This window comes from Alosa alosa, chromosome 11 (assembly GCF_017589495.1).
Source record: "Alosa alosa isolate M-15738 ecotype Scorff River chromosome 11, AALO_Geno_1.1, whole genome shotgun sequence".
In the NCBI taxonomy this organism is placed as follows: domain Eukaryota; kingdom Metazoa; phylum Chordata; class Actinopteri; order Clupeiformes; family Clupeidae; genus Alosa; species Alosa alosa.
Genome location: NC_063199.1, coordinates 13,640,948 through 13,660,745, shown reverse-complemented (window position 1 = coordinate 13,660,745; position 19,798 = coordinate 13,640,948). Strand labels below are relative to the sequence as shown.

At 48.4% G+C, this 19,798-nt stretch overlaps 1 protein-coding gene across 1 annotated transcript in view; it reads right to left on the bottom strand.

Moving 5' to 3' along the window:
* Nucleotides 1–13,574: 13,574 nt before the first annotated feature.
* The window catches only part of itpr2 (inositol 1,4,5-trisphosphate receptor, type 2), a 33,072-nt gene continuing 26,848 nt past the window's right edge, over nucleotides 13,575–19,798 (bottom strand). The window contains exons 29-38 of the mRNA XM_048257218.1: nucleotides 19,220–19,342; nucleotides 18,842–19,042; nucleotides 18,224–18,475; nucleotides 17,871–17,996; nucleotides 16,805–16,996; nucleotides 16,274–16,394; nucleotides 15,594–15,772; nucleotides 14,590–14,732; nucleotides 13,891–14,003; nucleotides 13,575–13,753 (exon numbers count right to left, since the gene is read on the bottom strand). Of these exons, the coding sequence (XP_048113175.1) occupies nucleotides 13,575–13,753; nucleotides 13,891–14,003; nucleotides 14,590–14,732; nucleotides 15,594–15,772; nucleotides 16,274–16,394; nucleotides 16,805–16,996; nucleotides 17,871–17,996; nucleotides 18,224–18,475; nucleotides 18,842–19,042; nucleotides 19,220–19,342 (1,629 nt within the window). The remainder of the gene's footprint in view (nucleotides 13,754–13,890; nucleotides 14,004–14,589; nucleotides 14,733–15,593; nucleotides 15,773–16,273; nucleotides 16,395–16,804; nucleotides 16,997–17,870; nucleotides 17,997–18,223; nucleotides 18,476–18,841; nucleotides 19,043–19,219; nucleotides 19,343–19,798) is intronic.

Here is a 19,798-nt window from a genome sequence, read left to right as displayed (position 1 = left end):
CACACACACACACCTACACAAACACACACAATCTCTTCTGCAGCCTTATAAAAAGTGATAACGTAATAACTGCATCCAGTGCAGTGGGTTTCTCTGCAGAGCCCAAAAGCTGTGGCAGAGAGTGGCTGTCTTTTTTTAAAGTGTGTCAGTTGATAAGTATATTCACATGGGGGAGTTTTTACATAAGCGGCATAAACTGGTTTAATTGCTCCAATTATTCGGAGAGAACAGCAAAGCCTTTAGGAGGAGGGAAGGAAAGAATCAAAGCTGGAGGTAGGAACCAGACGGCTGCCATCAAAACAGCTCCCCCTCAGAGAGCACAAACGTGTGTGTGTGTGTGTGTGTGTGTGTGTGTGTGTGTGTGTGTGTGTGTGTGTGTGTGTGTGCGTGAGTGAGAGAGGGAGAGTGAGTTACATAACACCTGGAGATCACGAGGGAAGACAGGCAGAGGGAGAGGGAACAGGGTAGCACAGATACAAAGACACACACACACACACACACACACACTGTAGTTTGGGGCTCAGGGAGAGTTGCAGTATGTAGTCTTGAGATGCACTGAAGTTAACAGGTTTCTCTCACCCCCTCCTGATTGCATAATGTGTGGCTGGCTGCTGAAACATAAAGCACGTCCAGCCAGCAGCTTCCCTCCTCCTCCTACTCTCCCTCTCTTTTTCTCTCTCTGCCCTTTCTCTCCCACTCTCCGTCTCTCGTTTACTCTCCATAGTTCTCTCCATCACTTCTTTCCGCTGCTCTCACTCCCTCACTCTTCCTTCCTTCCTTCCTCTCTCTCTCTCACCAAGTGTTCTCATCTTCACTCCAACTTTAGTGCACCCCCTTTCTCTCCCATGCATGTGTGTATCTGTGAATCCATGTGTGTGTGTGCGTGTGTTTGTGGGTGAGTGTCCGTGTGTCCATGGGTAGATGTTTGTGTGTGTGTGTGTGTGTGTGTGTGTGTGTGTGTGTGTGTGTGTGTGTGTGTGTGTGTGTATCCATGTGTCCATATGTGAGTGCCTCTGTGTCTGTATGTGTGTGTGTGTGTGTGTCCGTGTGTGTGTGGCGTGGGCCCCCTCCTCAGTGTGCTGTTGTGTAAGTGCCTGTAGAGGGATGCAGCCCCCTCACTGTCCCCTCAGACCAGCGGCGGGCGGGGAGGATTGTCTGCTCGTTGCTATGGCAACTGCCATGGTGGACGGAGACTAAGGCAAGACAGGCGCTCGACCTTCTCCTGTGTGGGCATGACAGCACACACACACACACACACACTCTTCTCCTGTGTGGGCATGACCGCACACACACACACACACACACACACACACACACACTCACTCTTCTCCTGTGTGGGCATGACAGCACACACACACACACACTCTTCTCCTGTGTGGGCATGACCGCACACACACACACACACACACACACACACACTCACTCTTCTCCTGTGTGGGCATGACGGCACACACACACACACACACACACACTCTTCCTTTTTCACACTCTCACACTCTTTCTTTAGGACCCTATTATATGTCTTCATATGCACTTCATATCACCCGATCTCAGCAGTCCACACACACAACACAACACAACACAACACAACACAACACAACACAACACAACACAGTCTCCATGGAAAACCGCAAAAGCACATGAGCCTGGCAAGCCTGACACAAACTGAGGGGAAAAACAAACTGCTAAAGCAGCTTGCTCAACTACAAGACTGAAACAAAAACAGCCTCTATCTCTCTTGCACTGTCTCTCTCTCTCCCTCCCTTTCTCTCTCCCTCCCTCCCTCCCTTCCTTCTCTCTCTCTCTCTCTCTCTCTCTGAGGAGCACGTGCAGCTGATGTTCCCGCTTTCTCAGTAAACACTTCATCAGCAGTCAGTGCAGACGCCTGTCTGCCTGCAGTGTCTGGCTGTGCCCAGAGGCCCAGACTCTCTCTCTTTCTCTCTCTGACACACACACACACACACCAAAACACACACACACAGCAGGTGAGTCGTCAGCCAATTAACTCCCATCTCAGACCTAACACTCCTCCATCACTCCCATCCAATCATCTAGTGCGCACACACACGCACACACACACAGTAGGCACGCACAGAACAACAATATGAAAGTATTGGATTTCTCAAATCTTTTTACAAAAAGTTTTTTTGACAAGTGTCTCCAGGCTACTCAAGACTGCTGATTGAGTTGACTACCAAAAGTGTTGACTTCCCCCTTATTTAACAACAGAGCACAACAACAGAACACACACACAAAACCCAAACACAGATACATGCATCCAGACACGTGTGCACACAAAGCCTCTGGGACGGACACACACACACACACACAGACTCAGTCAGTCAAGTCAGTCAAATCAGTCTAGGGGGCTGTTTCTCTGGCACCTCTCAGTCCCTGTCTCTCTAGGCTGCCAAGTCACAGTCTGCCACACACACTTCTGCAATGCATTTCAGGCATGGTAAAGAAAGACAGTGAGAGAGAGAGAGATTGAGACAGAGAGACAGAGAGAGAGAGAGAGAGAGAGAGAGAGAGAGAGAGAGAGAGAGAGAAAGAAAGAGAGAAAGAAAGAGAGAGAGAGGTGGCATTGGCAGCCTGACTCATCTGTCTGGTGCAGTGCAAAAAAAAGAAAAAAAATATCCACTCAGGTGATGTAAGGACGGAGAGGTAGAGAGAAAGAGAGAGAGACAGAGAGAGAGAGAGAAAGAGGGAAAGAGAGAATGAGAGAACAGGGAGGAAGATGCGGGAGGCAGGCAGCCCACTAGCACAGACAGGCAGGCAGGCAGCGGCCCCTGTTTAAAATGTGCACAGGCACGACACACTGCGGCTGGGCTGTCCGAGACTCCATCGCAGACACGCACCACCACCACCACCATCCCGCCCAAACAGCACCTACACCCCCAACACTGAGCCCCGAGGCCCCCTCTGCTCCGTCTGGCCGCGCTGCCTGGACACCCCAGCCGCACTCTGTCTGGGAGCCTGGAGGGGAACAACACTCTTGCCCTGAGGACCCAGGTCACATGTCAGACAATTGCAGACCCACCCCAAAAATAAACCCTCCCAGTTCCAACTTTCACTTATGTCTAACTTTTTTTGAGAAGAAAAAAACATGGAGTACAGTATCAGCAGTCAGAAATCCACACAATGAGCTATTTAGCTACTGTGCAAGACGTTCTCCAAACAGAGGCCAGTACAGATCAGTTCTGTATTAGAAGAACTAGAGCAGACAAAGACCTGAGACACACAACCCCTTTGAGGTGCGTGTCAAGTTTAATTATATGGCTCCTCAGAAAGCTGCAGAATGTTCCACTGACTTTGAATGGGCCCAATATTCTGACGTCAGACATATGATAGCAGTCTAAAATGAATGACCACTGCTAAGGACAACCAGTTCTGTGCTTCTGATTCACGTTCCGCAACATCCGTTCACTTACAGTATCACACTGAAACTTCATTAAAAATCAGCAGGTAATATGTTGCTTTCAAGTTCTATCTGTGTGACAGACTATTTCACAAAAATAATTGTAAAAGACATATTATGTGAAGTTACTTTTCTCGTTTGTCATGTAGCCGTATACCAAGCAGGATGTCGTCTTGTCCACCGGCCTCTCCATCACCGGCCCCTTAGGGGTGAAGCAAGACCAGCAATTCTCTTCGGCCTACATGTCAGGACTTATTTTCTGATATTGGCCAATGGACAATACACTATCCCCTACATAGCACACGTGTGGAGCGTAATAAAACCACATGGATGAACTGCATGATCCTGCGCTGTCAATACTCAGTATTTATGTAAGAAGTGTTGTAGAATACATTTACATGATCATCATGCGTGTAGCAGTCTCTCACCCATGACCACTACCTAACTGGTCATAAGCACGGACACGACTGCACGCTTCAGAGTGATCATCAGCTGCTCAAGAAGGTCTGCTGTGGTCACTTAAAATAGCCGGTGGCAAACAAGCTCCACTTGGAACAGGCCTTGTGAGGAGAGGCAGCGTTTCTCTCGCAGTGTGCCCATGGTGAACAAAGTGAACCTCACTGCAGTGATGAGCGAATAGACCAGAATCCTTAGAGCACACAGGTTCACGGTTGAGCTTCACGGTAAACATAGCAGGGTCAAATTTCCATTCAGCGGTAGCAGGTTCTGATGTTTGATAGATGTTTTAAGATGTGTGTGCTTTTGCCCTCAGGCTATGATGGTTTACAAAAGAGACAGAGAGGGCGGGGGTGTGTGATGGGGGATCGATTCCTCCGGTGACCTCATCTTGGCGTGTGAGCACAAGCGCCATTGCGACGCAAAACGCCACAGGTTCCATGCTGACGGGTGCAGCTTATGTAACAGTCAGCGCTCGGACGCACGCTGCTCACGGACACACACACACATGAGCGATCAGTGCCCACTTCCTGCCTCAGTCATGGCTCTGTGCTACTGTCTGCTGCTCCATTCTCCCACTGTCCCCCCCTCTACGGTCATGTCCTCTCCCTCAGTCTTCTATGGTCTCATTGTCCGTCTCCTGAATGCTTCTTCTGGTCCAAACTCGATACTCGAGGTCTCTCACCTTCACGCACGGCTTCCTTCACTCTGACTAAACTCTGGTCGGTTTCATTTGTACAGCCCAGAGCCGTTAACGGTAAATGTCATTTCAGGTAACTCTAGTGAATGTTAGGTGTCACATCCATGACAGCAAGCCTATGGCAACAGAAGAAAAGTGAAACAGAGTCTACACCCTCAGGAATCTCTGCCTCCCACACACCAGACAGAAGATGGTGGAAATAAGGAAAATGAGGATACTGTAACTTCTGCCTTGATCTGAAACGGTTTGCTGCCCTTTCAATTGAAAGAACGTCTAGACCGTGTGACGGAAGTTACAATGGTTGTCCACCAATCTTCAATCACGTGTCAGATTATCACCAGCTAAATAACCTAAAAAAGTATGTTTCACAGTACACGAGGGCCTATGTGCGCTGATATCTGGAACGTTCCACAGTATGAGTATGTTTCACAGTACACGAGGGCCTATGTGCTCTGATATCTGGAACGTTCCACAGTATGAGTATGTTTCACAGTACATGAGGGCCTTATGAGCGCTGCGGTCAGCCTGCCATCAGCCTCCACAGCCTCTGGGGAAGCCATGTCAGTGGCTGTGTTCATAACAGGTTGCTCCACGAGCCCCATCAGCACCACCTCAGCCACCTCAGTAACAACAGCTGCTTTTTTGTTCTCAACACAGCAAATGTGTCTTACGGACAAAAATAATCCAAGAGCTTTGAGATGTCCAAGTCCGAGTGCAAGCAAATATACAGGATGTCTTGTACACAGCGACTCCCACTCAGTCTTGCTCTCCTTTTGTTCTCTGAGAGCAGTGGTAGTCCTTCAAGCCTGCTTGGTCCAGCAGCCGTGTAGAACACACATGGCCAAGAGTGAGGGGGGAGATGGAGCGTGGAGTGGGAGTGTGTGTGAAAGCAGGCCTGTGGTGCTGGAGAGGGGTGCATAACACCCTGCCTCTCACTGCTCGCCATTCTCTCCTCACTTTGCCCATTTACCACAAATAGCTCCTCGCATTGTGCTCCTCACAGACCACCTGCTGTTCTTTGGGATAGTAGTTTTTAATGACAGCGGAGGACACTTCAAGCTGAATCTCATGTGTGTGTCTGTTTCTCACACTCTCTGTCTTTGTGTGTGTGTGTGTGTGTGTGTGTGTGTGTGTGTCATCTGTGGAGGACACCAAGATGTACATGGGGTACACCGAAGAGCTTGCAGAAATATGAAACATAGCCTGCACAGAGTGATTCATTTCACAACAACTCCCTTTCCCCAACACGCACCATTCCAATTACCATGTCCATTTTAATCAATCTCTCTACCTCCCTCTCCTTCTTCCCTTATAGCTGTCTCTCTGCATTTCTCCACATGGAGACCATACTCTCTCCATTCCACTCTTATTTCTCCTTTCTCAATCTTGACAGACACAGTCAACAGTCAGTTGACTTTTTCACTGGAGGAAACTTTCTGGAAGGCTCCGTCAGAATTCCGATAAACACCAGCCCAGCCCAGTGGCCTGACTGCAGCTTATTGGCTCCGGCTTGTAAACCTCATCGCCCCCCTCCTCACCCCATGGCCAGGCGAAAAGAGGGGGAAAAAAAGAAAAGAAAAACAAATTAGCATGTGGCGCGTGAGAGCAATCCCAGGTCCTGTTGATTTTCTGGCAGCATCCATCCAAGACAAACAGCCCTGAACACACAAGCAGGCATTTTGTAGGCTTCCTCCGGGCCCACAGCAATCCCACAGCAAACGCCTGAGCCCACTGCCTGCTGTGTCATGTCGGAAGTGGCACATGTGATTCACTAACCTCGTTATTGCTCTGTGTGTGTGTGTGTGTCTGACTGTGTGCATGTGTCTCTGCACGCTTAGTCTTGTTCTTTTGTTGCTCATGCACAATGCATACACTATAGTACACAAAACTACCATATCATTCACACACAAGCACACACACACACACACACACTGTGGCCAGATGGCAGATTTGCACAGAAAACAGAAACAAAAATATAGCTGCAAGCAGCAATGAGGGGGCCAAGCAGTTAAGCAGGAGTTGGGATTGGATTGGATTGGACTGGACTTGACTGTGTTGTGTTAGATTGGATTGGATTGGACTTCATTGGATTGGACTGGACTGGATTTGAAGGTCACCGAATTTATTGCGTGTCCTCAAGATGTACTCCTAAGTCCACATACCAAGTTTGGATTAAATGTCCCTAGTGGTGAAAGCACACCAAATTAATTGTGCATCCTCAAGATGTACTCCTAAGTCCACATATCAAGTTTGGTTTAAATCGGTGAAAGTGTTGATAATTATAGCACCCCTAGTCGTCAAAGCACACCAAATTAAATGTGGGTCCTTAGGATGTGTTCACGAATCAACGTACCAAGTTTGGTGTCGATACGAAAAAGTCTTCCTAATTATAGCGCCCCTAGTGGACAAAGTACGCCAAATGTATTGTGTGTCCTCAGGATCGGGTCCCGAGTCCATATACCAAGTTTGGTTTCGATACGTAAAGGCGTTGATGAGATATGAGCTAATTTCCTGTATCTCTAGCGCCCCCTAGTGGACGGTTGGTCACCAAATGTATTGTGTGTCCTCAGGATGGGGTCCCAAGTCCATATACCAAGTTTGGTTTCTATATGTGAAAGCATTGCTGAGATATGACACTAGTGGTCAAAAGACTCAACATTTATTGTGCATCTTCAGGATGGGGTCTCAAGTCCATGTACCAAGTTTGGTTTCAATATGTGTAAGCATTGCTGAGATATGAGCCTACTTCCTGTGATTATAGCGCCACACTGTGGTCAAAATGTACCTGATTTCTTGAGCCTCCTCCTAATTGGGTCCTGAGCACATGTAGTAAGTTTAGTCTTGACACGAGAAAACCTTGCTGAGATATCACTTCACTTCCTGTTTGGCGGCTTTGACGACAATTTTAATTGGCTGTTACGGGCTTAACGGTTTTAGATTTGAAGACAAAAAGGGAGAACTTTTTTGAGGCTTGGTCTGAAGATCATCTGCACCAAGTTTAGTGAAAATCGGACAAACTTTGTGACATGTAAAAACTTATAGGTGTTTTTGATTAAATCCAATATGGTGGCCGAATCAATTACGATGGCATCACAATTTGGCTTGGGTCAGCCTATGGACCTTCAACAGTATTAACAGACCCTACTAGTACATTTTAATTCCAAACACAACAGCAGCTACAGGCCAAAACACATTTTTCCTAATTGCAGCGCCCCCTAGAGGTGAAAGGTCACCAAAGTTTTTGAACATCCTCCTGATGGGGTTATGAGTCCCCGTACTAAGTTTGGTTATGATACATGAAATGGTTGCGGAGATATGAGCTCACTTCCTGTTTGGTGGCTTCGCCACAAATTTCGATTGGCTGTTACGGGAGAACGGTTTTAGTTCCGAAGACGAAAAAGGGATAACTTTTGTGCTGCTTGGTCTGAATATCATATGTTTCGTGAAAATCGGACAAACTATGTGAGGCGTGAAACTTTTTAAAGGTTTTTGACAAAATCCAAAATGGCGGAAGCGTTGGTGGCGCTAGATCGCTCGAGGTGCCGACTTGAATCTTGGTGAAATTAAATCATGGCACTTTGCCTAATTAGTGTGCCAAATTTCACAACTTTTCACCAGACGGTTCTATGGCTGCCATAGACTCCCATGCCATAGGAATAATAATAAGAAAACTAACAAACACAATGGGTGCCTTCGCAGCTTCTGCTTGGCCCCCAAAAACAACTTTAAAAACAACACACCATGGCTTATGCACAGTCAGGTGTGATTGACTGCATCCTCAGTGCAATTAAATAATGCAGGAGCACAGAGACTACAGTAGCTGTGCTCTACAGCATGACAGCGCTAACCTGTGTTTCAACCTCAGAGAGAGAGAGAGAGAGAGAGAGACTGCTCGGACTGGGGAGTCTCCTGAGGGATACTGTGCTCCGACTGCAAAATGACCAACGTTGCTCTTAAATTCAGGGCTTAGACCAGTTAGAGGTTTTGGGCTCCACTTAAACTGCAAAGGGAATAAGACGGCAGTGGTCTGTCATCAGTGTGGCACATTGGAGATGATGCGTAGGGGTTCAGCTTCACACTGCAGGGCTGGTCTGCAGGGTTGGGTCCGGAGCTCTGGGGTTTGGTCTATGGACTTTGGTCTATGGACAGCTGCAGTATGTCCAGTCCATGTGCTGGGTCTGGTGTGCACACCTGTGGCTCCACAGCACCGCACGGCAGCAGGACAAGAGGGGCCCTCAGGGGGCTGTGCTGCCACTCACACACACACACAGCAGGAAAGCACACACACGTGCCCACACACACACACATACATCATTTCTCTCTTGTGTGCACACACACACACACGCACACCACATGTGCCCTTGCATTGCCATGGTGACCACACGGCTCGAGCGCTCTAGTCAGAGGACACCTGACTCGTGTCGGGAGGATGGGGGAGGGGGCAGACGCTCTCGCCAGCTACAACACACATCACCTTCTCATTCTCCCTAATCAGCCTCTGCTCCTCGGCCAACCCATTTGCTTACATCCTCATCAAAAAACACACACAGACACACACAGACACGCCTGACATCAAATGCTTTCCTCAAATGCAGTGCCCATGATATGGAAAGCAGGTATGAGAGACAGGCTAACAGGCAGCTATTTCTATTTGGGAAGGGGAGGGAGGCAGGATGCTGTGGATAGGCTGCGTGTCCATCTATTCTAAAGCGGCGTGCTGGGTGCAGTGGGTCTCGCTCCATGCCTTAGTCGGTTGCGTAATGACCTGGCGGTATGAATGACTCGCGGGCATTCAGGTAAGACTTGTAAGCAGCTGGCCTTGAAAGGATTAAAAGCAAAAGCTGGTCTTTAAGGAGGTCAACAAAGAGTTGACGGGATCAGTGTGTGTGTGTGTGTGTGTGTGTGTGTGTGTGTGTGTGTGTGTGTGTGTGTGTGTGTGTAGACAGAGAATATGTCTAAAAGTGGTATGTTATTTTTCCATGAGTGTGTTATACATCACATGTGATTGTGTGTGTATGTCTGTGTGTGTGTGTGTGTGTGTGTGTGTGTGTGTGTGTGTGTGTGTGTGTGTGTGTGTGTATGTGTCAGAGAACATGTGCATGTGTATGTCAGCATATGTGTGTACATGTGTGTGCATGAGTGTACGTGTGTGTGTGTAAGGTGGCGTGTGTGTGTGCAAGGCGGCATGTGTGGGACAGGCTTAATGGTGAGGGGCTGGTAATCTGTAAAGCTGCTTTGCCTGAAGCGACGAGTGTGAAACTTGGCTGGCGGAGTGAGAGAGAGGGAGGGCGGGAGGGAGAAAGAAAGAAAGAGAGAGAGAGATAGAGAGAGATGAAGGGAAAGAGGGAGGGAGAACATAACATTACATAATAGGGTTTTCTTTTGTCAACAAACAGCAGAGGTCTGTTTATACACACACACATACACACACAGAGAACACACACACACACCAGGAAAACGTGAGACAGTTCAAGCGAAGGGTAAGACCTGACTCTGAGACATTGCGGACACACACATATACAAAGAAACACACACACACGCCCTAGTCAAGCTGTCGTATGGTTGGAGGATACGCTGGGGAGAGAGAGGATTGTGTGAGGGGGTGTATTTCTAATGCTGCCATTCCAGCACCTTGAGTGAAATTTCAACACTGCTGACTGCGAGGTTTTTTTCGATTTTGTTTAAATCAATTTTAACATACACTTTTCAAAAACATGTTTTCAGAGGTGCTTAACTGTAAAAAGCAGCAGACCTTCCCTGAGGCCAAGAAGAGATTTGTGCTTGCTTGCCTGCCCGCGTGTCCACAAAGGCCTGACACGGTTTGCAAACCCTCCGACTTGCTTTTAGTAAGCAAGGGAAACTGAGCCATAGTGGCAGTATTCCAGCGGCCTTTCACAAGCACACTCACACACACACACACCCACACCCAAACATGCAGTAGTGCACCTGCCCCTAGATACAAGCCTGACACCGAATCCTGGCACACACCTGTCTGTGGTGTTTAACCATTTCCTGGGCTGCACCCTTCGTACACCTGACTACACGTGAGATCACATGCAGAGAAGCCTCCTCAGCCCTATGCGCTACCGGAGGTCACCCTCTAAGCAGAGTTGGCACCAAACACAAACACACACACACACACGTCCTTACTTGACTTTTGATTCCCAGGTTGAGTTCCCTGGTGCCACAGCTCAGACAGCCAACACATCTAGCAAGCTAACTCGTTCAACCTCTCTCACAGACTCAACAGGATTAAGCTTACCCCTGCGTACACTACTACTAGACCCTAACTGCTTTAAAGCTCTCTGTCGCAGGCCCATTCAAACGCAATCCCTGCCATTCGTGCCCAACCGCAGTGACCAATGCACTACTGTGCACCTTGTCCAATTCCAAGCATTTCTGTTGGTTCCGTCTCACAAATTTTAACCCTCTTACACAACACTGAGCACCTTACTAACATGACCTCTTATTTTCGAAATAAAAGCTTTCTCTAGCCATCACACAAAAGTTCCTCCAATGCTTCCTTAGCCTGCAGAAGCCTAGCTTGCTCTCTGCCCACACTGGTATATCTAATCCACCCGCCCCCCCATAAGCAATTAAACCCCTGGAGATACGAATCAAATGTGTGCCTCTCTCTCTAACCCAGCCCCTGGCCAAGCAGCCCCAGCCCCCCGTGTTGACCTGTTGCGCTGGGCAGTAGCTGGACAGTGCTGGGGAGGCTGCCCGTGCCAATTACAGCACGGGAGGCATGAGTCACAGCCCGCCGCTGCCTGGCAACCGCGGAATTTCTCCACAGGGGCCCTGATAACCCGACCAGGGGAGAAAGGACAGGAGGAGGAGAGGAGGGGGAGAGGGGGGAGAAAATAGAGAGGGAGAGAGAGAGAGATGGAGAGAAAGAAAAGGTGCTACAAAGTAACACAACAGGGAAAGACAGTGTTTTCAGTGGTAACATGTGGTGAGGAAGACATACAGGCAGACAGAGAGAGAGAGAGAGAGAGAGAGAGAGACAGATGGACAGAGACAGACAAACAGAAAGAGAAACAGTAGTGAAGGAGTGAAACTAAAAGTCAAAGTCAAGAAATAGTAGAACAAAAGAGATAGAAAAAGAATAAAGAGAAAGAAGGGCAGTATAAAATAAAGCACATGTTTGTGTGAGAGTTTGATAAAGACAGCCAGAGAGAAAGAGAGAAAGAGAGAGCTAGAGAGAGACAGAGTGCACGAGTGTGTGTGTGTGTGTGTGTGTGTGTGTGTGTGTGAGAGAGAGAGGGAGAGAACGTGATGAGCCACGTGAGGCTGGCTCAGACACTGCGGCTCGTTACGTAAGCGCCGCCGCACCACCCCCTCCCCCCCCCCGGCCGTCTCCTCATGCGCTCAGCAGAGGCTGCTCCCCGCCAATCCCTCGCTCCGCAGGCACGCCACGCTTTTTCCCTCGCTCACATGGCTCCTCACATGCTCCCCTCCCTCCCTCCCTCCCTCCCTCCCTCCCTCTCTCTCCCTCCCACACTCTTGAGTGCCCCAGGGGGAGCCACCAACCTCTGCTCGGCTCTGCTGGCTGGCTGCGGCGCTGTGGCAGACGTCTGCCTCAGTCTGCAGCTCCCCTCACAGGGCAAGCAGCACACAGCGCCCGGCAGAGGAGACGGAATAAACACACACACACACACACACACACACACAACACACACGCGCACACTTGCACGCACACACACACACAGAGGAAAGAGAGAGAGACAGAAAGAGGAAGATAAACAAACAAACAAACATTTATTGCGTTACACCTTTGTAACACATGCACACACACTCACAAGTCTTCACTGATTATCTTAAATCTTTTAACTGCTGTTATTTAGGCTGTTTGTAGCTGGTGGATTGAAGAGTCATTTAGAGTGCTCACTGAACTACCTCTGCAGAAAGTCAGATGTTGACGAGCTGTGTGTGTGTGTGTGTGTGTGTGTGTGTGTGTGTGTGTGTGTGTGTGTGTGTGTGTGTGTGTGTGTGTGAGCTGTGATGCTTAAATGTCTGTAATGGCACCTCTGATGCATAATACATGCCTGTTGAGGCATCATTTTTCTGTGCTGGTACAACACTGGGGCTGTCTGGTCCGGGGGTGACTTTTTTTCCCCTCTCCCCCAAACTTTCTCAACTTTATTTCTCCACTCCTCACTTTTTCTCTCCATTCACTTCAGCCTGTTCATCCCTTCTTTCTGCCTCATCCCTTCTTTCTCCACCCTCTCTGGGTTTCTCACCTTCCCTCTCCCCCTGGTTCTTTGTCTGCACTTCTCTCTCTCTCCCCTCCCTCTATATCTCTCTCTTCTCTTTCTCTCTCCCTCCTTCCCACCCTCTCACTCTCTCTCTCTCCCTCTCTCTCTGTCCAGGTTCCAAGCAGGATGGAACAAAGCCAGGATGAACTCAGCTCACTGCAGTATTGATTTGTTTGTTCGGTGCCTCCTCCTCCTCTCTCTCTCTCCGCTCGCTCTCTCTCTCTCTTCAGCTCTCTCTCTCATCCCCCTCTTCTCTCTCACACTGTGTCCTCATGTGACTCTGGCTTATGTAATGGAGGCGAGCAGTCCGGTGAATACTGATTCACCGTCTGGGTCTCTCTCTCTCTTTTCTCTCTCTCCCTGAGACTGGGCTTATGGTGTGTTTATGGGGGTGGAGAAGTTGTGCACCCCTCCATCTATACCCCACCCCTAAAAACCTGTCACCTGCTCACCCTGGTGTCAGACTGCAGACAGGTCAACAGGTTCAGTCCAGCCTCACCATGCCACCCCCTCCCTACCTCTTAACCACAGTGACGCAAGTCAGGCAGCAGCTAGTGGCCACTTGGGGTACAGCAACCACACACACACACACACACACACACACACACACACACACACACACACACACACACACACACACACACACACACACACACACACACAGGCTCAAGCCAGGGTGACATCACACTCTGCAGGTGCTTCCTGCCCCCCCGTCCCTACGAGTCATCAGAGACTTCTCCGTCTAAATACTTAACAGGATTCCGCTGGACCTCCGTGACTTGCTGTCGCCGAGGATGGCACGCAGGAGCAGCAGCGTTTGAGCGGCAACAGAGAGAGACACAGGAGACGCCGCATCCAACAGGCACAGCACGCCACCTCTGCCTGGGGCTGCCTCTGTCTCTGCCTCGGTCGCCGCGCTCGCTGCTTTCAGAATAGGTTATGCAACACAGGCGGGCAGACAAACAGACAGACAGACAGACAGACAGACAGACAGACAGACAGACAGACAGACAGACAGACAGACAGGCACGCGGAGGTGGATGAGGCGGGGACTGCACTCTGAACTCCCTCCATGCTCTCCCTTTTGTCCAGCATGGCGCGCAGTGTCTGCAAGATCTTGATGCAAAGCTTCTCCTCTTGCTCCATCAGCTTCTTGGTGTGCTTGATCAGCCTGGTGGAGCAGTGGAGGACATGATGTTAGGTCAGACACACACACACACACACACACACAGATAAAAACAAACAAATACAAAATGTGTGCCTGAACAGACAATCAACTTCAATCAACAGTTCATAAACAACTTCTACCTTTTCATTCAATCACACTATTTATGCACATGGCCAAATGTTGTTAAGCTTGGCATGACTCATTTGAAAAGGGCGAGAGACTCAAGAAAAAAATAAGTGCATGAGAGTGTTAAATTGAAGTGACATCAGTGAGGTCACCCTAACCGTCAATAAGGTTACACAATATCATATCCAGCGTGAGACTATTATCGTCTATTTATAGGAAACCAAGAAAATATCTGAAATATATTTTGGATGTCATATGTCATGTGTTCAGGACATCGGTGCTGGACATTAGTCAGTGTATTAGTTTTCCCCGGAGACATTATTAGTTTTCCCCGGAGAGGGAAACCTTTTGCCCAGACGACATGCAGGGTCACACTCTGTGTGTATGTGTGTGTGTGGGGGAAGACAGGGGGAGGGGTGGGGTGGGGGTGGGTGGGGGTACAGGAGGTTGGGGGGCATCTCACTTGGACATGAAGGCTCCGCTCTCGCAGCGCAGTCTGGCCGCTTCTGGGAAGAGCATCTCTGGACGGTGCAGCACATCCACCAGCACCGAGAACTCAGCCTGCACCTTCGGACTGAACTGCTCTTCCAGACACGACACAACCCCCTGAGCGCGCGCACACACACACAAACACACACACAAACACACACAAATGGACACATATGCCACATTAGTACTCTGTAGTCTGTTGAGACAGCCCTCAATGGTCAAACAATATCATACATTCAGCAATATAGACTACTAATAATTGAGTACCACCAGTATGTTTAAAATTCATTCCTATACAATTTGCTGGCATGGACTCAGATCACTCCAGCACACAGTGCCTCACACACACTTATAAACACACTCACCCACACACACACTCATAAACACACTCACACACACAACACACTGCAGAGAGCTTCTCAGACCCACATAGCCCTGCTGCCGTGCTGCAAAGAGCTCTTGTGCAGGACAGTAGCATTCTCCACCGCTGCTACACTTATGATCTCTCTGACGCGAGCTGCAGTGTAGCTCACTGCTGGTGGGAATTAGCAGCTCGCCAGCCAAAGCTGCACAGCGTCATTTGCTGTGACAAAGAGGAGTGAGGGTGGGAGACACAGCTGTGTTGACTGCAGTGATGCCACGGAGTTAGCTGCTGTAACGATATGACAGTGATGACTGCTGGTGTGGTGTGACAGTTCTGTCTGCAACAGCTAGGTGGCGCTGTCGCTCACATACTGTAATATCCTGCTTATTAACCGAGTTTCATCCCTTGATTTTGCCAAATTTCGTCAGCTATGAGTTTAATACATAGGGACATAAGGGCTATACTTGAGAATGCATTTCTTTTCCTCATTCGGCAACCGTGAGAAATGCATTTTTGGGATATAAAGTGTGGTCAATACAGTTTTATTTTTTAAATTTGTATAAAAATCCTGTTACACGGTTTACACGCATGTAGTACATGGGATATGACCGTACCTGTAGCTTCTCGATGATGCTCTTGTAGTCGGGCGAGCCAAGGGGCTCCTTGCGGGGCCGGGCGCGGGCAGACAGCCTCCAGTCTTTAGCGGCCCGCTGCACCATGTTATGGGTCTTCAGGGACAGCGTGTTCACCTGACTGTCCAGGTCCACTGGGATGGCAATGGCACGGTTCTTGGCTGGGAAGACACAGAAAAGTGTTACAATTGACAAAGAACCCGGTTTCATACTTCTGAATCTGGACCTGAGGAATAGAGAGGGTCATGACCAGGTGGGGAGTGAGTCATGACCAGGTACTATTCAGTCACGTGACATTACTCTACTCCAAACAAATTTTTCTGAAAATGCTTGGTGAAGAAGTCCACACACTGTCCATTACCTTCAGACTATCCCTTCTAAAATATGAATTTAATTCATCACCATTCATTGTCATTTGGATAGTACTTACTTACTTACTTAGTCAAGTGTAAATAGTGCACCTATATCATTAGGTAATGGGACAGAGCAGTGCAGCTTCAGTCGGTCAGCAGTAACACTCATAAATGTTTAATTTCACCTTTCCAGCCAAAAAAGTTTGGCTAAGTTGAAGTAACATGAAGGGGCTTAATGCAGAAAGTTTGGCTGAAGAGAGGCAGTTGGAGGCGGTGTGCATGAGAGAGTTTGAGCGGGATGGAACGCACCCACGTCAGCGAGGGTCTTGATGCAGCCTTCAATGTTGGTTTTCTGGGCGGGGTTGAGCCATGGGCAGTTGTACACCCTGAAGGCAGACTGCAGCAGCTGAATGAAGATGGGCTGGTGTGTCTGTGAGGAAAGAGAGGGAGAGAGGGAGGGAGAGAGGGAGAGAGGGAGAGAAGGAGGGAGATGGAGAGCAAGGGAGCGAGGGATGAAGGAGAAAGGAAGGGTCGGGTTGTATTTTCAGGATCTGTTTTGTATTGTTGTATTTTCAAAGAGCAACTACATTAATTCAAATTATTTTAAGAATATCCTCTAGAGAGCAGGAGAAACATTAATATATGCCAGCCTCCAGACACAGACATAATAAATAAACAAGTTAAACACAAACCCAAGAGGCTCAAGGAGAGAGATAGGAAACAGAAGGACCACAGAAATGGACTGAGTGAAGAGTTGAAACATTAGAACCATATAAGGGGGTAGAGTAGCGCTAACGTCCCTGTGCCCCACCCTCGCCCTCCCCTCAGCCAATCACACACCTGCAGGTTGGAACTGTTGACGTAGAACTGGGAGCCGAAGAAGCCCTTGATGATGGCCATGACTGTCTCGGTGACGTACTTCTCCAGCGTGGGGTCAGCGTGCTTGCGGTCCGTGGTACTGTTGCACACCTGTAACAGGATATGTGCAGGCCCGTTTTCAGCTAGCTTCCTGTTTGTGGCGCTGTTGCAAAACTGCAGGAAGCAGACACGGAGGGGAGGCGTCCATGTAACAGACGGGTGGGGCAGCCATGCCAATGCCACAATGCTACATGCTAGTGCACATGCTAAAGTCACTACCGTATTTTGCGGACTATAAGTCGCTCCGGAGTATAAGTCACATTAGTCAAAAAATGTGTAATGAAGAGGGAAAACACATATATAAGTCGCACTGGACTATAAGTCGCATTTATTTACAAATTTATTTCACAAAATCCAAGACCAAGGACAGACAGAGACTATGTAACTGGACACATAGATGCCAAAAAGATTGAGAATTCTACCGGAAATGTTAATGAAAAAGAATGTGGAGGGCCCAACAGCAATTGTAAAGCAATTTACAAAAGATTCACTGAACGCTGATGCTGATGCAATCAAGCATTTTGGGCGAAGTAGAGGCACAAGCCGGCAGCAGAGCAAATGCTCGGAAGGCTACCTCCGAGAGCGAGAGAAAAAAGATGCACATTTTAAAATATCTCTATATACGGCTCTGCATTCCACAAGCCCTGTGTGTGAGCGCCCTCTTGCGATTGTAGATGAATAATTTTTATTCCTTGGTTCATGTCAGTCAGTATGAATTAAAATTTAAAAACATGTATACATGTAAGTCACACCTGACTATAAGTTGCAGAACTAGCCAAACTATGAAAAAAAAAGTGTGACTTATAGTCCGAGGAAAATAGTCCATTTCAAATTTGAAAATCCGAAAATACCCTATTAGCATGTAACCAGGCATTATTATATTAGGATGAAGGAAGTGCTAGCATGTTATGTTGCTTAGACGCTGCATGCATGCTGTGAGCGTTACTGTGGAGGAAGGAAGGTGTGAAGGGAACAGTGAGGGGCTCACCAGGGCCATGTCCACCAGGAAGTTCTCAAAGAGCTTCCAGATGTGGTGGCTGGTGTAGATCTCCTTCATCTCCACCTCAGTGTCCACGTAGCAGTGATTCACAAAGTTCACATAGGCAATTTTCACCTATGGAGGCCCAAAATGGACAAACAAAACATTATGCATTAATAAGAGCCAATGTCCTGCTAAACCAGTCCCAGTTGTAAATGTACTAAATCACAACATAATATGACATATCCTATATATACCTACTATTACAAGCTGTAACAAGCTATACATGGGACACAAATGGTTTTGTGAAATAGTTTTGACTTGGTTTTCCATAACTGGCATTTCACCATCTTCTCGGTTACCTCTGGGATGCAGTCGTCGTGGGTGACCACGTTGACGATGTCGTCGAGCGGCAGAAGGGAGTTGCACTTGAGCTCGGTGTAGACGTTCTTGCCCTCGGTGCAGGCGGCGAGCAGCTCCACCAGCGTGTTGTGGTAGGCCAGCGCTCCACCCTCGTCCGAGCGCTCCCGCTCCGAGCCCATCATCTGCAGCAGCACCGGGAACGAGGCGCGGTCGTTGTAAAACACCAGCACGTCCTCGCCGCCATTCACCAGCTACACAAACACACACACACACACACACACACACACACACACACACGGGATGAATTGCAGACCAATCCCTATACAAAGGCATCTACACAAGACTAACCTGACAGCCAGCCAGTAAGTACTAAATATGGAGGCATGTGTATGTATATGCATGTATATACACATTATGTACTTATGTATATACATTTTCAGCATCATAACATTTAGCAAAGAAGGACTTTAATTTACCTTAGTAATATATAACATTTGGCAAACTTCATATCAACAATTCAAAATCGTGGTCATACATTTTGCAATATTTAACAGAGGTTTAAAAAATGCACAGATACAATACTGCTGCCCTCTTTGACTCTGTTCTCCAGCAATCACCTCAGTCATAACTTTGTCCTGGCACTTCTTCACATATTTCCCATCAGCCTTGACGATGGTCTGGAGGAACTGCAGGTACTGGACATGGCGCCCGTGCGTCTCGATGCAGTGGACAAAGTGGTGCACGACGCGGTCGCTGATCTCGTTACACAGATGGTAGTTGTTCCTGAAGATGTAGCGCATCGTCTTCGCCTCGAGGAGCTAAGACCGAAAGGGAACATGAAATCACCATTAAACCACGGGCAGGTGGCAGGCCACATCCTGTGATCTACAACTGCTGGAACAAATACAGGAAGTGAGACTGCATTCACAGCAAGCTCTCCTTATTATATCAATAGATTTTCACAACTTATTTAATGAGTTTGTGTGCAGGCGTACCCCTGGTGTGAGGAAGAGATTGAGGTGCTTGTGGAGCAGCGTCTGGTTCTGGGAGTTGTCTCGACTGAAGCTCTGCAAGAAGCTGTGGGCCAGCTGCATGATCTCATTCATCTTTTCATCGCTCTGTGGAGAGAACACAGCAGCATCGCGCAATGAGGCAAGCTCCAGAGAAACCCAATACACTACCGAGAGCTTGTGCAAGACCATCTCTGGATGTGCAGTGTGTGTGTGTGTGTGTGCCAACCCTTCTATCTACTATAGATATACTGTATGTATACTATACTATACTATATATATGTATGTATACTGACGCACACACTCTAGTCTGTGCCTTCATCATGTTCCGTAACACCCAAAACTCTTCAGCTAGGGTTCTCTCCCACATCATGTTCACCTTCAAAGCCCATGGAAGGTTCCCCTCCCCTCTGCCTCCGGGAACTCCTGACCCCATGCCCCCCCATCCCACTCCTTTAGCTCCTCCAATGGTCACTTATTCATTGTCCCTCCCATCAGACTCACTAACCTGGGAGGCAGGGCCTGCAGTGCCATGGCGCCCAACTCCCTTTAAACAAAGAGTGT